At 49.3% G+C, this 21,975-nt stretch overlaps 3 protein-coding genes across 7 annotated transcripts; 2 read left to right on the plus strand and 1 right to left on the minus strand.

Annotated features, from left to right (window-relative positions):
* The first annotated feature begins 257 nt into the window (after positions 1 to 257).
* Positions 258 to 7,386, plus strand: GALM (galactose mutarotase). Its single transcript, XM_062489487.1, has 7 exons — positions 258 to 453; positions 930 to 1,084; positions 3,850 to 4,056; positions 5,403 to 5,484; positions 6,414 to 6,555; positions 6,651 to 6,825; positions 7,309 to 7,386. Exons 1-7 carry the CDS (start codon positions 258 to 260, stop codon positions 7,384 to 7,386), a joined length of 1,035 nt encoding a protein of 344 aa, XP_062345471.1.
* A 2,944-nt stretch (positions 7,387 to 10,330) lies between these two features.
* Positions 10,331 to 16,720, minus strand: LOC134042790 (serine/arginine-rich splicing factor 7). 4 transcript variants are annotated; one of them, XM_062490695.1, is made up of 9 exons: positions 16,665 to 16,720; positions 16,158 to 16,338; positions 15,843 to 16,019; positions 14,878 to 14,952; positions 14,683 to 14,784; positions 14,255 to 14,308; positions 12,175 to 12,219; positions 11,560 to 11,595; positions 10,331 to 10,644 (listed from the first exon to the last, which is right to left on the minus strand). In XM_062490695.1, exons 1-9 carry the CDS (start codon positions 16,690 to 16,692, stop codon positions 10,590 to 10,592), a joined length of 753 nt encoding a protein of 250 aa, XP_062346679.1. In that variant the 5' UTR covers positions 16,693 to 16,720; the 3' UTR covers positions 10,331 to 10,589. The 4 variants fall into 4 exon arrangements, with proteins under 4 accessions (XP_062346679.1, XP_062346680.1, XP_062346682.1 ...); XM_062490696.1 differs by lacking the exon at positions 12,175 to 12,219; XM_062490698.1 differs by lacking the exon at positions 12,175 to 12,219 and having other exon boundaries at positions 14,255 to 14,315; positions 14,681 to 14,784.
* Positions 16,721 to 16,791: 71 nt separating this feature from the next.
* GEMIN6 (gem nuclear organelle associated protein 6) lies at positions 16,792 to 21,872 on the plus strand. Of its 2 annotated transcripts, XM_062489491.1 has the most exons (4): positions 17,042 to 17,184; positions 17,306 to 17,622; positions 18,207 to 18,352; positions 20,208 to 21,872. In XM_062489491.1, the coding sequence occupies exons 3-4, from the start codon at positions 18,225 to 18,227 to the stop codon at positions 20,614 to 20,616; spliced, it is 537 nt and encodes a 178-aa protein (XP_062345475.1). In that variant the 5' UTR covers positions 17,042 to 17,184; positions 17,306 to 17,622; positions 18,207 to 18,224; the 3' UTR covers positions 20,617 to 21,872. The 2 variants fall into 2 exon arrangements, with proteins under 2 accessions (XP_062345474.1, XP_062345475.1); XM_062489490.1 differs by lacking the exons at positions 17,042 to 17,184; positions 17,306 to 17,622 and adding an exon at positions 16,792 to 17,022 and having other exon boundaries at positions 20,208 to 21,871.
* The last annotated feature ends 103 nt before the right edge of the window (positions 21,873 to 21,975 follow it).

Below are 21,975 nucleotides of genomic sequence, written 5' to 3' on the forward strand. Positions count from 1 at the left end.
CTCTCCCCGTCCCCTCGGCATCCTTCCCGTTAGCCCCGGCATCCTTCCCGCTGCCCTCGGTGGGATACCCGGAGCTCCGCTCCGCCGGGCACGGCGCGGCTCCGCCCCGTGCGGGAGGCGGCCGAAGGTTGTTGTGGCTGCCCTTTGGAGCTGGGAGCGCTCCGAACCCGCCGCCATTGCTTCCTCGTCCTGACCGTCCTTCCTAGGCAGGGCTGCGGCTCCCGCCGGAGGTGCCGGCGGCCGGGTTTTAGGGAGCGATGACAACGGTGCGGAGAGAGGCGTTCGGGCGGATGCCCCCGGAGGAGGGAGGCGGAGAGGTGGAGAAGTTCGTCTTACAGTCGGACAGCGTGAGAGTGGAGATCCTGTCTTTTGGGTGCATCATCACCACGCTGGAGACAAAAGACAGGGATGGGCAGTTTTCAGATGTTGTCCTAGGATTTGACACTTTAGAAGGTGGGTCTTAATGTGTTTCTTGGGAAAAAAAAAATAAACAAACCCACAACCAGGCAATTTAACTAACATTTATTGGTTTATTGCCACACTGTGTGACCTGCTTGTAAGGCCCCCTCCCCCTTCCCAAATCATGGGCTGAAGAGATTGAGCTCCTGCTGCCTCTCCTGGGCTCTGTGGTGGATGTGGAACAGGGACACTGGTGGCAGTGTGTCACTCTGTTGAGGCGGCTCTGAGTCATTCCTTGGCTGGCTATGATAGAGACCTTTTCTTTGAAATTGCGAAGAATACAACACAAGGCTGGGCTAAACAAAGATGCGGAAGACTAATGAGCCGTGTGTCCTGTGAAAGGCTGGGACTGCAGTCACCTGTTTAGTCCTGGAGGGAAGCAGAGACACCTCTGAGTCCATAAGCACTCCTGGAGACCACCCATCCTGTCCCAAGGGTTCTGTTTAACCGTGTGCTGTTTCTCCGGCCAGGTTACACAAGGAAGCACCCGTTCTTTGGTGCCGTCGTGGGCCGTGTTGCCAACAGGATTGCAAACGGGAGGTTCAACCTGGACGGGAAGGAGTATCAGCTCTTCATCAACAATGGGCCCAACAGCCTGCATGGAGGAGCCAAGGGATTTGACAAGGTGAAAATCCTGGTGTCCTGCCAGCATACAGCCTGTGGGGCTGTGGCAAAATGTGTGTGATGTCTACACCCCTGAACCCTGTAACATTTTCTGGTGGTTACTGAGCTGAATCAGCTCAGAAAAGGTTGTGAGTGCAGAAACAGGGGGAAGTGAGACAGATCCCGTGAGCTGCTGGGTTGGCTTGTCTTCGCCTGAGTTTGCAGGACTGACTTACGTCATCCTTGGATGCCGAGCAGAGGGTTGCTGTGCTTCCTCTGCATGGCTGCAGCTCTGAGCCTCATGAGCCCAGTTCTGACAGGGCTGTTCGGGCAAGGTGCTGCTTCTGCAGAGCCTGGGCTGGGACATGGCATAGAGGACCCAGCCTCAGGAGCAATGGAGGCTCCCCAGGCACCAGCTGCACCATCCTGGAGTGTGTCATGGAGTTGTGCCAGTGCCCAAAGAAAGTTTCATGGGGAACAATGGTCTGTCCACGCAGACTCATTTCCACCTGCAGTTTCGTGGCTTTTAGCTGCCCATAGCTCTTCCCAGAGTCAGAAGGACTTGAGTTTGCAGAAATTTATCATTGTTGCTTGCCTGTGACAGCACTCCCAAGTAAGGGGAGAGCAGCGTGGTGCTGCAGGTTCAGTCATTGCACTGCCCCTTTCTGTGCTGCTTTCATCCTGTGACAGCATCCCCCAGGCTCTCACTCTGACTCACAGCAGCGGGGGATTAGTTCAGGCCTGCAAAATGCCCCAGGATTCAGGATCACTGTTTCTCCTTCCCAGCCCTCCCCTATGACCTCCTGAGATGAAACAACCTTTCCCTGGCCCCAGGGCATTCAATCTTTTCTCTCTCCTCCCAAGAGCTGGTGCTCAAGTCAGATATTTGTGGTAGAGGTGGTGAGAGCAGTGGAGGATCTCTTCTCTTGAAAGCCTTGCTGATAACCTTGCTTGATTGCAGAGCAAGCTCAGAAGTCTCTGTTTTCCTGAAGCCTTGGGCTTTGTTGGATCTAGTGCATTTGTAACCAGCAGGTAGCTGATCCTCCATTTCCCCCAAACAACACATGAATATGCTGGTGCAGCTGCTTTCATGGGGTTAATGGGTTTTTTGTGAAAGGAATCCCGGCTGATGGGACAAAAGCCAGGGTGCCTGGAAAAAAAGTCACAGTGTGAACTGCATCGGGTTGGGATGAAATGCTCCTAGCAGCCTTAGAAAATAGTGAGTATTGGGGGTGACTCAGCTGTTGTACCCCCAAAGAGGACTATTTGGTTGGTTTAAAGTTTCTTTATACACCCTGACACCTGTGATCTGGAGCTGAAAACGTGCATTTCTTTGTGACAACGCTTCCAAGCTGTCTTCTGCAGGCAGGGGATGCGGTCTCTTCTTCTGCTTCTTCACCGTGCTTGCTGAAGTCTCACCATCTTGCTGGGGACAAAGCAGTGACATCTCGCAGCCAGAGCTTTGTGTCCCCTGGCCCATAGGGCCCACTTGGACACCAGCCCAAGACTGCCTCCAGCCAGGAAACAATTAGTGTTCAGTAATTGTACAAGTACTGTTCAGCCCTAACTGGTCAGCCCTAACAAAAAACACACACTGCCATTTGGCTGTAATTATCTTGGTCATTTTCTGAGCTTTTCCTGATCTTGCAGACAGCAGTGCTGTGGTCAGCGTGTGGTCTGATGAGAGCAACTGGCAGCTGCACTTACAGGGCAGCAGCACATGACCACACTGCTGGAAGACTTCAGAAAATAGCGCTCTTATCTTAAAAGAAAAATAATGATACTTGTATGCTTCCTGGACTTTAATACCTTTTTTTCAGAGAACTTAAATAGAAACTTGTCTTTTAAAAACCGCAACATCCTTACAACTGTGGGAGCTGCAGTCAGACTGCACGCTGTGCAGGAGGGCCTGCTCTGCAGCCAGGTATATTTGGTGCCCTCAGGTTCTGTGTTTGGTGAAAATGCTGGCTTTTGACCACGACCCATATTGGTGATCTCTGTGTAAGACATGAGAGGGATCAACTCAAGAGCGTTATCTGAACCCTGTTCCTAAATGTGTCCACTTTGATTAGACAGTAACTGTTCCTTAGGGATATGTGAAGCTCCAGGGAGCCTCTTGTTGCACATCCGTCCTCTCAGCACAAGGCCCATGGCCAGTGCCAAGCAGCCTGTCTAGGCAGCTGTGTACAGTGTGCTGGCTTGCTTCCTTTGCCAGCATGTTTGGCTCCAAGCTGAGCACTGGTGCTGGTTCTCTGGCAGAGACAAGAGCTGGAGAGGTCCCAGCTCTCTCTGGATGTGTCTAACAGCACATCTAGTACCATTTAACCCAGTCCCAGCCCCTGGGCAGGAGTTCCCAGTGTGTTCTTACACGGCTCTAGAAGCCAGCACCTGGTGAGCAGAGGGAAGCAGGGCATCTTGTTGAAGTGGTGCTGCTCATGAGAAGATCCACAGAAAGGGAGATGAGTCCAGCTGCAGGGGAAAAACCAAACGTGGACTCTGAGGCATGGCATAACACAGGCTGGAACAAACCCCCTGTCAGACTTGCCTCATTGCCAAATTGCCTCATTTGTTTGGCTGCTCAGTGGAAAGCTTGTTCCCTGCTGGTGGTCTTGGCTGACCAAGACCAGGCTGGTGCTTGCTTTTTCTTTGGAAAGGTGATTGAAAAAGCCTTTGTTTCAGTGCAACATCCCTTGCGTGCCTTCTGCCCCCATTTTTAGCCCAGCCTGGGGCGGGAGGGAAGGGCACCGTGTTCCCATTCCTGTCCCACTAACGCCGTGCTCCTTGCAGGTTCTCTGGAGCCCCCAGGTGCTCCCAAACGGCGTCCGCTTCTTCCGGCTCAGCCCCGACGGCGAGGAAGGCTACCCTGGTGACCTGAAAGTCTGGGTGACCTACACCCTCAGTGGCAGGGAGCTGGCCATCAACTACCAGGCCCAGACCAGCAAGACAACCCCCATCAGCCTGACAAACCATGCGTACTTCAACCTGGCAGGGCAGGTAAGTGTGGGGAGATGGGCCCCGTGGAGACACACTGTGCAGGGGAAGAAAGCCTGAGGACCCATGGGTTGATCATTGGTCTGGGGACACGTCATGGTTTTGGGGGCACAGCAATGAAGGTTTTCTCTGTGTATCATAGGCTGCAAGCAGGAACAGGATTGAATTGTATGGACCTCAGCTGAGGACACATTGTCTCAGTGCATCTTGAACAGAGACATCCAGTTGAGCATGTTTGTTCTCCTTTTGTGTGTAACCAGGGAGTTTCCGCTCTCTCCCGATCCCTTGGGAAGATTACAGAGGAGATGCAGAGCTGGCATGCCCTAGTGATGGCCTGGCATTTCTTAGCTGTATTCTGTTGGCATTTCTGAGAGGGTGGTGCAGTTGAGATCAGGGCCTGGAGTGGCAGCACCAAAGTATCCTGGTCAAAATGCACAGAAGAAACATCATGGAAAGGGGGTGTGAGATTGCCAGGTTGCAACAGCAGGATACAGAGGGCTCCCACACGCCCATACAGGGTTTTATCAGCCACACAGACAGTGAATTGCAGCCATGTTTTAATCTCACAGTTTATACCAGGCTTGGAGGGAAAAGGATCTGAGAAATAAAGTGTTGCTGGGCAGAGCAACAGGATAATACAGTGCAGTCACATTTGGATGTGAGACAAAGGCCCTTGAAAGTGTTTGTGGGAGACAACCCGGCCCCTCAGAGCAGGAGCTGTGCCCCGAGAATGGCTCTGCAGTTGTTGGTGTACCCTCTGCTGGCACTCCCAGAGCTGCAGTATTACCAACACCTGCAGTGTGCCACTCAGGCGTGTTCCAGAGGAACAGGAGACCTTTGGGCACGAAATTGCTGCTCAGATTAGACAGTGGCCTGAAGGCTCAGCTTCGAGCCTGCTCCCCTTCCCGCCCAGCAGGTTCCCTGCCAGCATTGCTGAGGCTGTGGAAGAGGAGGAGGAGGAGCACATCCCCGCTGCAGTGTAGATGAGACAGGAGGATGGGTTGCATTTCCCCTTGCTTGCTTCCTTCCCCTTCTCCCTGCTGCTGTGTGCTCAGTACCCAGCATGTTTTGGCTAGTCAGTCTGCAGGGTGGTAGTGCTGGGTGAGGTACAAGTACAGACTGATGGTCTCATCCCTGTGGGATTTACAGCTCCTAGGGCCCATGAAAGTTTTGACATGAAAGTACCTTTGTCCTGTGCCCAAGGTCAAGGTAGAATAAGGGCCAGGAGGTGCTCCAGGCACTACCTGATCAGCTAGGGCACCACTGTGGACTGTTGCTTCACAGCTGTGCTTAGGGCTGCTTGAACAGTGGCTGCAACAAGAATCCCCGCATTTCCCATCCTCCTGCAGGGCTCCCAGGATATCTATGACCACGAGATCTCCATTGAAGCAGATTCCTACCTGCCTGTGGATGACACCAAGATCCCTACTGGTAGGTGGTGCAGCCCCTGGTGTGGCCCCAGGTGGAAGTGATCTTTCTGAGCCATGTTGGTGGGTGTGGGCAGCAGCACTGCCTGGCAAGGGGGACGCACCAGCACCCAGGAGACCCAGGCACACTGGTGCCTTCACCTTGGGGTGCAGTCCCACTACACCTGAGCAGGGTGGGCAGAGCCAGGTGCTGGTGACCGGGTCCATCACCAGCCCCATGGAGCAGGCAGGAGCAGCAGGAAATGGGGCCAGAGGCACATTGGATGTGAGGCTGTTATGTGAGTCCCTCCAGGAGACAAGCTCCCTGTGGCACCTGGAGGAGTGGATTCTCTGGTCCAGGTGGCTTCTGCTCAGCTTGGTGTGTCATGCTTGTGCACAAATAGGATCCAGTGCCCTGCTTCTCCCTTCTGCTTTCACCATGGAGTATTTCACATCTTAGTTGTGGCCAGCTTGCTACCCCTGCCTTTTGCAGTTCCTTCTTGTGTGGGTAGCCTTAGTCCTGGGGTGAAGATAAGATTTGTGCAATGGCTAAAGACAGACCCCTTACGTGCAATGCTTGCTGTTTTTTATGTAAGTGCCTGAATTGGAGTGGTTTCGTTTTTTTTTCCAAGGTGTTCATTCTGCCTTTCATGCAAAACCCCTCACCTTTGGGTTGGGGTGACTGTTTTTGCACTGTGTTCAATTATGTCCTGAGTTTGTTTGTGCTGCTTTATCACGGGACACTGTATGCCCACAGCAGATCTTAACGAGGGCTAGGTAGAAAATGCTGATTTTGTACATATCCAAACTTCTGTGCATTTTCTTGCTCCTTGTCTGTGCTTTGCCCTTGCTAAGAACAGCAGTGTCCCCAGGAGCTGCCAGCTGTGCTGGGGGACAAAGTAGGGCTTGCTGGCAGGTGGGTGAGTAGCTGAGCCTGCTGTGCTCCTTGCTTAGGGGAGGTGGCTGCCGTGCAGGGCACTGGATTTGATCTCCGGCAGCCTGTGGAGCTGGGAAAGCACTTGGAGAAGTTTCATCTGGATGGTTTCGACCACAACTTTTGCCTGCATGAGGGGCAGGACCGACACCTCGTGGCCAGGTAGGCCGGGGACCTTGGCAGGAGTCCCCACCCCCTGGAGTCAGGGCGTGCCCATTCAGCCAGTTCTGTGTCATTCTCCGCTGGCATCTCCGCAGGGTTTTGCACCCGCCCACCGGCAGGACCATGGAGATTCACACCACCCAGCCTGGCATTCAGTTTTACACTGGGAACAACCTGGATGGCTCCCTGAAGGGCAAAGGTGCTGCCACGTACCCCAAGCACTCGGCTTTCTGCCTGGAAACCCAGAACTGGCCCGATGCCGTTAACAAGGTGAGCTGTCCATTCTCCCCCCACGGGTTACTTGGGTCCTGTGACAGGGGACATACCCCACCACCCTCCATGTCTCTGGGGCACTAAATGGAGAAACAGAGTCGGCTTGTCAAGGGGACACTGCAGACACCAGAAGTGAGGCAGGCACAGGTCACAGTGGCTTTAGACAGGGGTCAGTCAGCGCAGCAGGGACTGGCCCTGTGCAGCCCAGCTTCCCAAAGGTGTGGAGTCTAGAGCAGATGACCCCTCTGGGGCCTCGCCACATCCTCTTATATCTGAACCATTCCTCATGGCCTGAATTCATCAACTGTAGGACTCATCCATTCAGCCCGCTGGCATGTGGTGGGTGGTTACACACTGCCCCTGGAAATGGCTGGGCGGAGCTGTGGGAATATGCCTTGGGAAGAACAAAGGGATGCAACCGTGCTTTCTGGTCCCACGGAATGTGCTCACAGGCTCACGTGTGCTGCTGCCTCTCCCCAGCCTCACTTCCCCAGTGTCCTGCTCCATCCGGGTGAGGAATACAACCACACCACGTGGCTCGTGTTCAACACTGCTTGAAGAGAAGGGCTGCTGATTCTCACCTCTGAGAGGGGTAAGTGCCTCCAGCAGCTGAGCCAGAAATCCTGCCAGGTGCCAAACAGAGCTTTCCAACTACCCTGGGTGATGCATCTGATCTGGGAGCCTTTTTCCTCCTCTGTCATTTTCACCTGTGGTTTCTGCTGGCTTTAACTCTTGTCACCACCTCTGTTGCTGTCCGGTCTGTGCAGAGCTCTCACACTCTTGTCCAGCCTCTCACCCTGGGCATTGGGTTTTATTTTGGAGTAAAAATGCCAGAGGCATGGCATGTCACAGCTCTGACTACTGCAGGGGAATATGTGGTAATATACAGGTGGAGCATGGGGGAAGGCTGATGCAGTTGTGATTGTTTGTTACATCTGCTATTTCCATCAAAGTGCTCTCTCTAAGTGCTGTGCAGTGCTCATGCAGGATAGCTTTGAGGAATATGGTGTACTGGGATTATCCCAGTTCCTGCTCTGGATGCTCTGGTTAAATTCCTGTACTCTGCCCTGGTTGCTGAAGTGGGCACACCCGTTTAGTCCTGAATGTACAACTGTAGGAGAAAACCCATCATCAGAACACTGTGTTTCGATATGAAATCTCCAAAACGCTGTATCGGGGAACTCCCTGATGAAAACCTCCATGTTTCTGAAGGTTCAGAAAAATTGGCACAAGCCAGGGGATGACAGCACCATCTTTTAGGGACCTGATAGCCTCCTCCCCAGGGAAACAGGTAGACATTCCTTGCTTCAGGCACAGTATCCCACCTTCTCCTGCCATGCTGCTGCACCCAGGGCCTGCAACACTTGACCATGCTTTCTCAGCTGCAGAGATGCAGGAATGCCCTTGACCCCAGTAGAAGTGCCTGGCCATTGGGCTTGCAGGTGTGGCAGCCCTGTCACAGTCACTTCTGCCACCCCGACACTGGAAGAAGTGCCCTGCTACTCTCCTGCTGTACACAGTAGCACTTTTATTACCTGTTAAGGGCTGGTATCCCTTGGAAAACAAAGCCCACCAACAGGAAACTCCAGGTTGGAAACCAGGGGAATCCCATTTTCCCTGAAAGTGGGGTTTGCCCACCACACTGGAGACTTCAGATACACTTCCCCTTGCCCCCCACCCCCAGCCAGCCCATGTGGGGCTGTGTGGGCACAGCCTGCCCAGAGGCACAGGGGCGCAGCAGCACCAGTCACACAGTGCACCCCTGTGTCAGGAGATCTTTTCCAACTGCTCACAAACACTGTATGCAATTTGTGGTGAAATCCAACTCAGGCCAGAGCTCAATTTTGGACAGCAAAGCTACACAGAAGCCACCTTTGTGACTGCTCCCCCTCTGCACCTTACAAGTGCTGGCTGTCCTTCGGAGTGACTGTCTGCACCAGCGCAGCCCTGCTCCTTGCTCAGCTTCTCACATCTGGGTTTACAGGAACCCCAGCCCCCCTGGAGAAACCCCAGGCTCTTCTGCTCGGTCTTCCAGTGTCTCTGGGTACTGAAAAACAGGTACCAGTAGAGCTGTCGTGTCAGTCTGCAGGTTTATTGTGGAACAGGCTTGCCTTGGGAGTACAGAAAATAAAAGGTGATGAAATTCCAGAGCAGTGGCGTAAGTGTGCCTTTCACCAGGTTCACAAAGCACAACCAGTAAAATATTCCAAACACTTATCATAGGCTTCAATCACTGCAGGGTTAACATTTGTGTCAGCCCTGCTCTCCCACTGCAGCAGCGGTGGGATTTGGTGAGGGTGGCCAGAATCCACCTGGAGCATCAGTGGCCATGGTGAGCCCCAGCGAGGATCCAGTCATAAAAGGCCAGAGGATGCTGCAGCAGAACAGCACCTTCAGCAGCTGGACTGTTGACTCATCCACTGGAAAAGCTCCATGCAGTCATTATTAACAGGAAATCTGTTTCTTGAAAACCATGAGCTACCCCAGGTATAACCAAGTTTATCTTTTATTTAAGCTGTTCTGCAGTGGTTTACACAGTGTAAGCAAACTGCCATGATAGATTTCATTGGAAGACCAAACAGGCCTGGCTTTCTATTCCAGTGCTTACTTGCTGCTGAAACTAGCCTTTATTTCTGCTAGATAGCCAATCCCAGCAAAAAGAAAAGATGCTTTTCTCCCCTCTGCCTACCAGTTTTTTGTTCACAGTCCAACATTGTTGCCAGTCCCTTGCTGTGATCAGTGCTGAAGTGCTTTATCATGCAATTCCTTCACACACTAAGAGGACAATTTGACACACCTATACACAAATAATGACTCCTGCAAGTTGTGTATTTGCCCTAAGAAACTGGCACCGTTCAACAAAGCCATCTCCAGGACATGGGATGCTTTACAACCATACCAGTTTCTGTGAAGCAGGTTAGAACTCCTGAGGGCAGCTGAGAATCTTTCATTTTAAGGATCTTCCCTCAAAGAAGGAAAACACACCTTGAGATACTTTAAAAAGTTTTCTTTATATCAATAGCCTAAGGAAATGAAAAATGCAACAAGTGAAAGTAGCAACTGTCAAGTTATTAATGATTTCTATTACCTCTAGAGGTTTCTGCATATGCAATTTGCTTAAAATATGTGTTTTGGAGGAAAGTATATCCTTACATTTTGGGGGCATCTGGTATCAACAATCAAACATCAGAGAATGAGCTCTGCAGAATAAGCAGATCAGGCAGAAAAATTAATGCCCACTACATACCAAGGAATGAAAATGACATATGCAAATTTTTATCCACCTGCAGACAGAGATGGATTTTAAATTCCATTTCAAGGAGAGAAGGAACTGATCCTTCCACCAAAGACCATTCAACAGTAGATGTGAAAAGTGACTACCTTGAGAAGACACCAGCTGGGATTAGTGGTTCCCATTTGAGACATTTTTCATCCACGTTACATGGCACACAGCTAAAATTACCCAAACGTTAACAGAGGCAGCAGGGTTACTACAAAGAAGTTTTAGTTAAAAATACACGTTTTATTTCAATGTGCCAATAAAAAAGTCCCACATTTTCGAATCACAGGAGGTTAATTCAAACAATAAAAAGAGACCTGCGCTAGTCTATTGGTGTGACTAACTCAGAATACCCAGATCATGCCAAATTTTAGTTGATATACTCTTCTATCTACATTCTTACATTTACAAAGACACCACAAAATCCCTTATAATAATGTAAGCAAAATAACTTTCTTCCTAAAAGATTAACTTCATAATTTTAATCCATTCTTTCAGGACTTGCACTTCGTTGAGGGCTTCCTGATGGTGAACGGCTGAAAGGAAAAGAATCCACAATTAACATTTCAGCAGCTGTTTGGGAATCACACATAGAGGAAAAAGCAACAGGAGTATACCCAAACTCTGGTTCCCTTTAAGCACTCTTTTTAAATAAAATAACCAATCACTATTGACTAAAGTTAACGGGTTGATGATCTGGAGATAACACTTTCCTTTTTTACTGTTATTTTTAAAATGAGATCACTGTAATGCCATCTAAAGGGTATTATTTACAGTGGCCTCCAAAGGGGCAAGATACTCCTTCACTGTTCTGATACAGCAGTTTGTCAAAACCTATCATGGTCATCACTCAGCATTTAGGAGGACTTATTCATGCCCTTGTGACTGTTTGACACTGAAGTTGTAAAAATGAACTGTTAAAGAATTCTAAGTGGGGGGAAAAGTGCTGCTGATTCTGTCACAATACCTATTCTACACATTACTCCATGCAACACAGAGAGAGAGAAAACTATTTACTGACTTAGTGGGAAAGAAAAATAAATCTAACAGCAGTGAACATAATAGGCTTGATCTTCCATTCCTGACTGCTGTGCCAGGTTACTCCACTCTACCTTCCCCAGTGTCACTGTAGCTTTTAATGAGACTGAAAGCTGTTTTCCTACATTTATTCTGTGCTTTAAGCTCATCAGTCTCTGTGCAGTAAAACTGTCAGTGAACCAAAAGGAGCAGGGCAGCAGACTGCTACATAACCCTGAGGATTTATCACCACATATACGTATTACCATATAGAAAGCCACAACCACAACACTGTTGCTGTGAAAGAGGTCTCAGCAAAATACCTTTCCAGTATTTTCCTACAAGCAGCAGTCAAACCCCTCAGCAGAGACCAGTGCAGATACTAAAATGCCAGCTCTACAGGGTCTGTGCTATTAGTAGGGAGACCAACATACCTTCTCTTTGGAGATGGTGACCGGGACTTGGAACGGCTGTCAAAACAGAACAGCATCAATGCAGCTTACATATCAAATGCAACCTCTATGTTTAAAAAAATCCCCAACCTATCAGAAAGTCAGTTACAGGGATCTAGCCAGAAGGTCTTTCCAATGGTAGTTTTCAGATCAACTTTTACTCTGATAGAGAGAGATTCTCCATTCATTTAGTGTGGAGGTGTATTTTAAGCAACTTTTTTCAGCAGACAAACAGAAAAACAAGGGGTGGTACTAAGGTGAGGCTTTGAGAAATGCAACATGACCAGATTTGTGTTTTATGAGAAGCATTAACAAAGCTCAAGCTCTTTATCAGATGGACAGAAAAATTTAACAGAACTGAGCACAAAGGCACAAAAAATTAGTACCCTGTTGGGAACTACAAAGAGTAAATGAAAACCAACAGGTAAGGAACACATTCCAAACAGCTGCAGAGGAAATGTTATCATTTCTGTCGTGTCACAAAGAGATTAGCTAGGGACCCATGTCTGGGGGATATTTTTCTAATGGACCAGGCTCTGTTGATTATGCAAACCTAAATCTGAGATGCTACTGCAGGCTCTATGTGTGTGTGCTCACCTCTTAGCCGGCGAGCCAGACTTCGATCTGCCATGAGACCTAGACCTGCAATAAGAAAAAGCACAGCTCAGCAGGGAAACTGAGAGCATGCAGGTTGCCTCTTCTGGGACTGCAGGATTCACATTCAGTAGATGAGTGCTGTCATGCTGAATACAAAGAATCCTGCAAGTTTCCAGGGGTTTGCCTTTTAAGTTTCCGAAGAAGTCTTTTTACATGGATGCTGCACATGTTGCTCTGTACTTTGGTCCCTACCTGATGACCAGTGTTTGCTCGTGCAGGTGGCAAGAACACAGGAACAACCCAAATCCTGACCAGCATTTTCACAGAAAGAGTAAAAAGCCATGCTCTGAACTTGCAGGTTTTATTAGACTTGAGCAGTATCTGCCACTGCAGTTGCAGACAGCTCGTTCCTTCCTTTTCTCTAAAGTTCATCTTTTATATTCACTTGCTTCAAGACTTTTTTTTACTTCATCATTATGAAAATAAGTGTGGGAAACGTCTGCCTTTGATACTGCTGCACCACAGGAACACTAATACTGCCCGACAGCCTCACTGAAATTTTGAGGTCCCCCAAGGTAGTGTTGTACATTCCACATCCAAGGCTTTCCACAAAAATTTCCAGATGTGTGCTCTGACACTGTCAAACCAGCAAATGTCAGGTACTCATTTGGTCTGTCTCCCTCATGAACCCAGAGCCTGTCTCTGGGTGCAATGCATTCCTTGGACTCTCCTATAAAGAAACAATCTTTCAATTGCATAAGCACAATTCTTTGGCCCCTTCTGTCTAGCTGTACACCTGTCATTTCCTACGCCTCGGCCACTTAAATCCCTACTTACAATGCAAAGTGTCACACAGTAGTCTATAGAGATGTCACTACAAATATCCTTTTCCCTGCAGAAAACCAGCCTGGCGCCAAAAAGAGGAAGCAATGGTCATAAAATCAAGATGCTTTCCTCGTTGATAGCCTGCTGACTGTAGCTGTTTCCTGCTCATCACTGACAGTGAACAGTGGTAAGCCATGATTAAGTCAGGTTGGAACAACCAGTACTAAGATTCAACGTGATTTAGCCACAGGTGTACCCAGTCAGAGAGGCACTGCTCTCCTGCCTTGGGCAACCTTCTCTTTTTACCAGCTTCTGGACTACTTGTGTGAGCTTCTGCTCTTAATTAAGCCATCTGGTCTTCATCTCTCCTTCCCCTTGAAACTCCCATCACAGCTTGCTATCCATCCTCAAAAAATGCCACCTTCAGCTGTGGGCTTTTCCATTTGCTCCCTCTAGCAGAAGCTATCCTGTATTTTCCTGTGCTTCTTCATGGTTGACTGTTCCTCGTTTCAAAGAACAGCCATTAAAACCAGCACAGCAGGCACAGGGATGGGCTGGGTCATAAACAATTCCAAATCGAGATCAGAATTTCCATTTCCTCTTGTTCTTGTTGAGGACATCCAGACAGCTGTGCTGCCAGGACAAGGCTCCATGAAGCACAGGCTGCATTTACTAGCTAATAAAGTTTAAGGGAACAAATAGCATAAGGTGTTCCTTGGAGATCTGACTGTTACTCTTGTGACATGTTTATTGGTACAATATAATTGTGACAGGTGTTTATCTCATATTAAAATCAGCTCCTGCAGATTGATGCTGATATTCAACAGAGCTGGAATTGCAGCTCTAACATTCAGGAGGCACCAGCAATCCCTTCAAGATTTGCCTGGTTGCAGACAATAAAGCATTAACACACTACTTGAAGGGCATCCTGCTTTCCCTGAAAAATACTGGGAAGAACCCACAATCTTGTGTGTACTACACAAATAAAAAGAAACTTTTGATATTAATTCTACATTGGGTAGCTCTTAATGCAACTTGGTCAAACTAGTATTTGTGATCATTATGGGGGCCTAGATGTTAGCAGTGTGCAAAAGAAACAAAAGAGGAAGAAAATCTTCTGCACTGCTTCTTAAAACTAGAAACCGCTGAGTAAGTGGAGGGAGAACTTATTTTTCTGGAAAAGAAACATTCCAGTTGTTAAGAGAGTCTGAAGAGAATTTTAAGCAGCTTTTACCAAGTGTGTACAGTCACATACCTGCTTCGGGGCCATGTAACAGATCTGGATCTAGATCTGGATCTCGATCTAGACCTGAAATTTAAAAATTGAGATAAATTAAAAGGAAGTCAGCTCAAGCAGAAGCGATGACAATTACAGCACTGTATAAAGGAAAGTCTACGTGTGAACTAAAACCTACACAATCATAGACCTACGTGGTCATCAGACATCTTAGACAAAGAAATTCATTGTGGGAGATGCCACTGTCTCAAGGTAAAGTCTCAAAACTCATTAGCACGCCTGTGGAATTTCACTAGGATTATCAGAAACTTTTTCAAGCATGCTGACTTGTGGAAGTCAGCATCTTTTGAAATACGCTATCCAATACCTTTTGGGATATAATTAAAACAAGAAAACACCAACAAAAATAAAAGTACGTGGCCCTTTAAAAATTAGCAGTAATTTACCTTGATCTCTTCAAGGAACCCGACCGGGAGCGGCGGGGAGACACAGACCTGGACCTACGAGGAGACACGGACCTGGACCTACGATAGGAAGCTGACCTGGACCTGCAAAGGAAAGCAATTCCAAAAGTAGGTCAAGTATAGCTTTTTCTGGGCAAAAGAAGGCAACGGGATAATAAAAGACAAACTCAAACATACCTCCTACCACGGCTGCGACTGCGTGAGCGGGAATACCTTCTTCCTCGGGACCTCGAGCGGGATCTGGAGCGGGACCTGGGTTTAGGTTAGAAAAAACAGGTATCAGCAGACAGCTGCAGCAACCAGCATGAGTGAGGCCCTGCTGAAGTCAAAACATTTTTTCAGACAACTAAAGAACTAGCATCTGTCAGTTGGAAAAATGTCTGGGCCTACTCGTCTTGATCATTTTTTACTACCTAGAAAAATGTTAAAAGCTGAATTACATTGCAGAATTACATTAGAATAGAAAACACTGTAATGCGTATTTAAAATAAACCTTGCAAGTTTGCAGGTCGACCCTCTTTGGCCCAAGGTCTAGCAGATCTAGACGATCTAGAAGTATCTATAGGCGAGCGCTGCATCTAGGTAGGTGTTCTCTTCAATCTAACGACGATCAAACTGACAGCCCAATGAGCCAGGGTGAGGCTTGATTGACGCAAGAAGATTTTTCTAGGTGGGAATGTGGTCAATCTGGTGTTCCTCTTTCTAAACCGGAGGGGGGCCCCAATTGAAAGCCAAATTTACTGTTACGGCGGTCACCGTCTCAAATTTTCTGCCCTTAAAGAATAAGGTGAAGCTACGTGTAGATGGCTCGAGGGGATCTGGCCTCTTATGCTGATCACCTCAAGGTCTAGGAGGATCTTAAGTGTCGGATTTGCAAGGCGCCTCAGCATGAAATCTTAAGGCTCGTGACATTCTGAATCAAGGCGACTGACTCAAACGAAGAAACCTGAAAGGTTTTGACCAGGTTGATTATTAAGATATTAACATTTGATAGAAATAGCAACAAATCGTAATATACACCTATACATTTATTCTAGCGTTTAAGTTTAAAGAAAACCGGTGTAACATTGTGTTCTTTGCTAACAAGAACTACACAAAAGCGAGCTGGCGAAGCAACGCGGCCGCCCCGGCCCTGCACGTACCTGCTCCTCCTTCGCCGGCTATAGCGGTGACAGTCATAGGCATAGTGGCCTTTCTCACCACACTCGTAGCATCTGTCGTTCGGGTCGAAGGGGCGCCGGGCAGGGGGCCGGTCGTAGCGGGAGCGGCGCGGCATCCCCGTGGATACTTCCACTCGGACCCTGGAGCCGCAGATCACTCTGCAAAGAGTCCACCAAGGCTCTGGGTAAACACCTGCAGTCCATGACACAACTACAAATACACGGGGACCAGGGAGGAAAAAAATCCCCGATTCTCTCTCTCTCAGTAGCCTCGGTAAAAACAAAACGGACACGTACTTCCCGTCGAGTCCACGGACAGCATCTTCAGCATCCCGGGGGTCTTCGAACTCCACGAAGGCGAACCCCGGCGGGTTCCTGGCTATCCACACGGTTCTCAGCGGTCCGTAGTAGCTGAAGGCTCTCTCCAGCTCGCCTTTGCCGGCGCCCGTGCCCAGGTTACCCACGTACACCTTGGTCTCTGCGGGAGCGGGCCGGGGCTCAGCGCGGGCTGGGGCCCAGCCCCGCCCTCCCCGGCCGCCGCCATCTTGTCCGCGAGGCCCCTTCCCGCCTGCACCGCGAGCGCCGCGCGCCCGGCCGCGCTCCCTCCCCCACGGCCGCTGACGCAAAATGGCGGCGGCGATCAACGGCGGCCGCGGCCGCGCCGCCTTCCTCCCCTCCCCTCCTCTCCCCACCGCCGCCCGCCGCCCGCCCGGCTTCCCGCGGTAGTCGCCTCTCTCTCAGAGCCGTCTCGCCTTTCCCCCCGCCAGCAGCCGCCCGCCGCCCGCGGCCCCCGGGAGCTCTCACCGCCTCCATAGCGGCCGTAACGCGACATCCCCACGGCTCCGCCGCCCGCGCGCACGCGCACCTGCCCCGCTCCCCCGCCTCCCCCGCGGCGGCGCGCATGCGCGCGGGGCGGCGGCGCGCGCCGGGGGCGGGCTCCTCAGTGGGAGCTGGGCCTGAAGAGGAGTTTAGGGCCTGGGTGGGAACGTGCGGGACAGCCTTTCCCTGAGAAAGCGAACCGCCGCTCCTGGTGCTGCGGGTGGAAGTAAAACCTGGGGAATCGGTGGAAGTAAAGCCAGCAGGGCCTTTCTGTGCTGGCGTCTGCTGGGTGGGAGTAATCCTTGGACGCATCCAGTACTGGAGGTGACATCCCCATCGGCTGGTGCGTAGCCGCCTCTGGAGTGCAGTGCTTGTTCTTGGAGTGAAAACAATTCGGTTTGCTCTCCCTGCTTTCTAACAGTAGGCGAGCTGTGACTGAAAGAGAGCGGTGGCTGAACGCAGTGCAACAAACTATTCATGCGCAACGATCCCTGAAGGGGCTGAAGTGAGACTCCCAAAAATAAAGGGGGGGGGGGGGGGGAAGCCCCTTTAAGGCTGCGTAATTTGCGTATCTCTTTTTTTTTTTTTTTTTTTTTTTTTTTTTTTTTTTTTTTTTTTAAATGTAGCACTGCACAGAGCGTGCGTCTACCTCCGTTAGCGCGCACGGACGAGGCGCGGCTCGGCATGTGGAAGCCGCAGCCTCGCTGCACCAGCAGGAGCATCCCAGGAGCAAATCCAGCTCCAGAGGGGCAGAAAGCAGCCGGCATTCAAGTGCCGCACGCCCCGACTCCTTGCGGTGCAAACTTCTGTGTCGTTTACGTGCCCCTTGCACAGCCATGAAAACTCCGGGAGCATTCGGCTAAGCCGTGCCGGGGGAAGGCGCTGGAAGCGGCGGTGCCGCCCGGGAGCCCCGAACGGGAAACGGGAACGGGAAGCGGGGCCGGTGAGCGAGAAAGCGGGGTGGGGTCCGGGGCACCCGGAGCTCGTGCATCGGGAGAGCTGGGCCCTGCAGGCTCTCCCTGCCGGGAAGGCATTCCCGGGGAGCAAAGCGCCCTCCGGCTCCTGGTGCTCCCCGAACCGCGCTGCTGCGCCCGTGGCTCTGCGGCCCCGCTCGCAGGGGATGGCGGGGATGGGAGTGCTGGACGGGGGGGAAAGGGTTGGAACAGCGCTTCCTGGTGCTCCAGCGCGGGGGATGAGGAGAAGAGCGCTGAACTTTTACCTCCGAGGTTTTGTAAGAAGGCTGAGCAATGGATGGAGTGTTGAGCGCAACGGGAGAGCGTAAGGTTACCAGAACAGTGCGGTTTGAGGCTTTGCTGTGTGCCTTTAAAACCAAGCGGACCCCGCGGGGAATTACAGAACTGCACCTTTATGCAAACCGCTTGTGTGAATGTCTGCTTTTATAAATTAAAAAAAAAAAAAAAAGTTTGCTTAAAACAAATCTTGAAGGCAAACGTAGTTCTGACGTAAAGAGCAAAGGGAAAAAAAAAAAAAGGATCGCATCTGCTGATTGATCTGGTTGTTTTCTAGGTCCTGGATGTAGGAAATATGAATGACTGGCAGAGAAAAAGCCCTCTAGACTGGGAAACGTATGTGAACAAATTGGTGAAAGTTGTTGCAGTTGAGAAACATGAATATGAAGGATGGGTTTTAACAGTTGACCCAGTTTCTGCCACGTAAGTACCGAAGCTTTTATTTCTGCAAAACTAATAAAAAGCAAGATTTTTAGGAGGAGAAAAGATCCCAAGGCTGAAGCAAAGTTATTTTTGGAGCAAAAATGGCATGTTATCTTGTTAAGTTGCAGCTTCTGCTGATGGCTGCAGCCTCCTTATCTTTTGGTTTGTACTTCCTGCCCACCTCATCTCTGTCTGAGCATGGGAAACTAAAAGTCCTTGATTTAGAATAAGCAGTACTTAGCACCAACCACAATATCAGTGTGCTAGGAATGTAATTTTCACTGTAAATTCAAAATTCAGCACTGTGCCAGATTCTAGGAAAATTGCTGAGAAAAATGAACTCTCTCCCAGAAAAATGCATGTGTTCAAGGTGAAAGTTCACAGCTTGCAGCCAAGGTTTCAGCTAATCCAGCCACTCAATTCTAAGCAAGTAAAGCTAAGTGAACAGCATATTAAATTACTGAGTATTATAATTACAAGCGACTTACTCCTCTTTAAAACTTAAGTATTAAACTATACTATTACTTCTCAACAATCCATGTGTTAAGGATTGCTGTTAATAACATAGCAAACGCTGCTTTACGAAGAGTGCAGGAGTGCTCCCAGTGCTTTAGGTGTTGAAATCCTTAGCCTTTGCCCAGAGTTCTTGAATTGATGCCTGGCTTTCCACTCCAGCCAGACACCCAGGAATGTGTAGAGACTTCTTTGGAGATCAAGCAGGGAAAAAATCAGGGGCATTGGACAGAAAGTGGTACCAAACATCTCTGGTATCCCAAGTGAGTAACTTGAAAACAGGGTTTGAAAGGCAGACGGTACCAGGGAATGGGCAGAAATTTTTTTTCCTCGCTGCCAGAGCTCTTTCATACCATATGGAATGTGAGCTTGTCCCACATGAACATGGGATGGAGGCTAAAAACGAAAACATTCAAACATTCACCTTCTGATATGTTTCAGAAGAATTGGTTTTTGCTTCAGCTCTGGAGTAGCTCAAATAACCTCCTGAAATTTCTTATCATTTTGGTGAGAAAGGTGCACGTGGCAGTGAGTGATTCCGGTGATGGTCCAGGCCAAAATCAAGGCATGTCTCACTGGATACATCCCAAAAAGTCATTACTTCCACTAATGATAGCAATAATAGGCTAGAGAAGTGCTGGCATCGAGTTCTGGAATCTTGCTTCCTACAAGAGGAAGAAAATGGTTTCTGATGCTCTTTGTTGATATATATATGTGAGGGAGAGATCCTGGAAATATAACCAGCTGCCTTCCTACTTGCATTTTAGGACTTCTGGGATGCAACTGTCCTTGGGAAAAGACTAGGCTGATACAATGTGAGCTTGAGCCTTCTGTAGTATGTTCCTGTTATATTTCCATTTCACAAACTGGCAACAGTCAGAAAAAAATACTATTTTGGCTATGATCAATAAATGCTACTATTTTTTCATTAAAAGTTTCTGATGCTGTTAGTTGCCTTCAGCATTCAAAGTGCTGTATGTATGAAGGTATCATTGTTTAAGAACGTTTAAATGTTTTAGGTTCTTCAGTAGTGTTGGGAATGCTGCACAAAAATATTTAGATTTCTAGACCTGACTTTTTTAAAACAAAGTGTACATCAGTGTTCTTTATAGCGTCTAGAGTAGTTTCAAATTCAAGACCAGCAATTGCTTGCAGAGCCCCACATTTTTAGTATTTTAAGGGTTTAGCAGCACGCTTTTGAAAGGAAAATGCTGGGTGCTGGATATCGCTTAAATACCTGCATTAGGCTGACACTAATGAGCTCTTACCTCCAAAACCTTGGAGGCTGCTTCTCAGTCTTCAGTTAGGAACAGTAACTCACACCATCTTCTTCCCTCGACAGCATCGTCCTTGCAACGTTCCCAGAGAACGAGAAAGTGTCCATATCATTCATCATGGGCCACGCCATCCAAGAGGTCGAAATACTGCAGGAGGGGGACAGTGACATGAAGCAGCGCCTCGCTCGCATCTCTGCGCCCGAGGAAAGCCAAGCCTACAGCCCGGAGGAGCTGGAGAAGAGAAAGAACGCCTTGAAGACTTGGCTGGAGACCAACCACATCCCCGTGGGCGAGCAGGGGGAGCTGGGCAGGACTCTGAGCGTGGCGGGGGTGCTGACCATCGAGCCCCCGTACGGCCCCGAGCAGTGCAGCAGCACCAACGAGATCATCCTGTGCCGCGTGCAGGGCTTGCTGCAGGGATACCTCCAGCAGCAGCGCCCAGACCCTGCTCAGGAAGGAGCCTTTTGTCTCTAGGAACGCTCCTGCTTTAGGAACTGCCCGGGTTTTGGAGCTCTCTTGAGGATCAGCGTTCACTCTTTGCAGTAATGCTGCGTTTTGGGTACTTCTGTCTTGGTTTTTGTACGTAAAGGAAGGGATAAAAGAAGCATAAACTCAAAAGCACAAGCGTTTTTTTTTTTTTTTTTTTTTTTTTTTGTGTGTTCATGCGCTGTTTTTATTAGAAGCAAGCTGTTGGGTAATGCTGATGTGTTAGTTTAGGATTTTTGTAACAGTACTGTAAAAGATGATCTATAATACATTTACTCTTTTCCCTTTGAAACTAGTTTAATTATCTAATGCTGAAGGCATATTTATTTGAACTGCTTACCAGATTTTTTTTTTTTCCACCTGGACTTCCCGAACCAAATTTCAAGAAATGTTCAGAAAGCTGTTTCGCTGCTTTCTTGGCTGGTTGTTTGTTTGTTTGTTTCCCCATTACTGTTCTCCTGGTTTAGAACATAAATTACAATGTATGTCCAAGTTTGTAAAATTATTAGGGAAGGTTAGCAGGAAAATAGCAGATGTAAAAACCATTACCTATCTGTATTTGTTATTTTATAGCAGCGGTGCCTGGAAAACCAGTGTTCTGTGAAAGGAAAATTTGTAGCAATTCAGGAAGTCTGCACTTGTTAATGCTCTGTTTCTAGTTTATGCTAACACACTGTGCAGGAATCATCATGTGATTACTCCTGAGATTATTAATGCAGTGAGGAACATTTAGAGCCCTCATTTGTATCCGTCTATTTGTTCTGCTTTATTAGGAGATAAGCACATTGGTGTGGTCAAATGCAGCTGGGAAGTTTGCCTAAGCCTTGTTCCTAAAAGGCTCTCCTCATTGCTGCTGGGATTTACCTAAAATCAGGTAAAACTACTTCGAATCTGTCAGGTTTGTGATTATTTTTTTCCTACGTCTGCTGCACATCCGTTCTTCTGCGTGCCTTCCTGGAAAATTTGAGATATGGCAGCACGCGACAGCTCCAGCTGCACGCCAGATACGAGGGTATAAACCAGGGCCCGAACTCCCAAGGCCGGTTGGGATGGATGCAAGGTGTGAGCCCTCACAGGAGACTTGGAGCAATTCGGGAATGCCTTCCCAAAAAGGCACCGCTCCCTCCTGGCCCACGGCATCAGCTCCTTCACCCTCAGCGCAGGGGTGCGAAACGCAACGAGTGGCTCCCTGCTCGTCTGCCCCCTCAGAACCGGACGGGACCTCTCACTGGGGGCTGCCATTGGCGAGCGTGTGCGCAGGAGGAGCCGGGGCCGGCCCGCGCCCCCTCGCGCTCCCTCAGGCGCGCGGGGTCTCCATGGCGGCCGCGCGGGAACCGCCTCTCGCGA

This window comes from Cinclus cinclus, chromosome 3, assembly GCF_963662255.1.
Source record: "Cinclus cinclus chromosome 3, bCinCin1.1, whole genome shotgun sequence".
Classification (NCBI taxonomy): Eukaryota; Metazoa; Chordata; class Aves; order Passeriformes; family Cinclidae; genus Cinclus; species Cinclus cinclus.

Excerpts from the sequence above, each read along its gene's own strand:
- GALM (XM_062489487.1), top strand. The coding sequence starts at position 258 with ATGACAACGGTGCGGAGAGAGGCGTTCGGGCGGATGCCCCCGGAGGAG. Across the intron at positions 454-929 it reads AGGATTTGACACTTTAGAAG|GTTACACAAGGAAGCACCCG; the intron begins GTGGGTCTTAAT and ends TTCTCCGGCCAG. Across the intron at positions 4,057-5,402 it reads ACTTCAACCTGGCAGGGCAG|GGCTCCCAGGATATCTATGA; the intron begins GTAAGTGTGGGG and ends ATCCTCCTGCAG.
- LOC134042790 (XM_062490695.1), bottom strand. The coding sequence starts at position 16,692 with ATGTCGCGTTACGGCCGCTATGGAGGCG. Across the intron at positions 16,020-16,157 it reads GTCCGTGGACTCGACGGGAA|AGTGATCTGCGGCTCCAGGG; the intron begins GTACGTGTCCGT and ends GACTCTTTGCAG. Across the intron at positions 14,309-14,682 it reads GGTTCCTTGAAGAGATCAAG|GTCTAGATCGAGATCCAGAT; the intron begins GTAAATTACTGC and ends TTTAAATTTCAG.
- GEMIN6 (XM_062489490.1), top strand. The coding sequence starts at position 18,225 with ATGAATGACTGGCAGAGAAAAAGCCCTCTAGACTGGGAAACGTATGTG. Across the intron at positions 18,353-20,207 it reads GTTGACCCAGTTTCTGCCAC|CATCGTCCTTGCAACGTTCC; the intron begins GTAAGTACCGAA and ends TTCCCTCGACAG.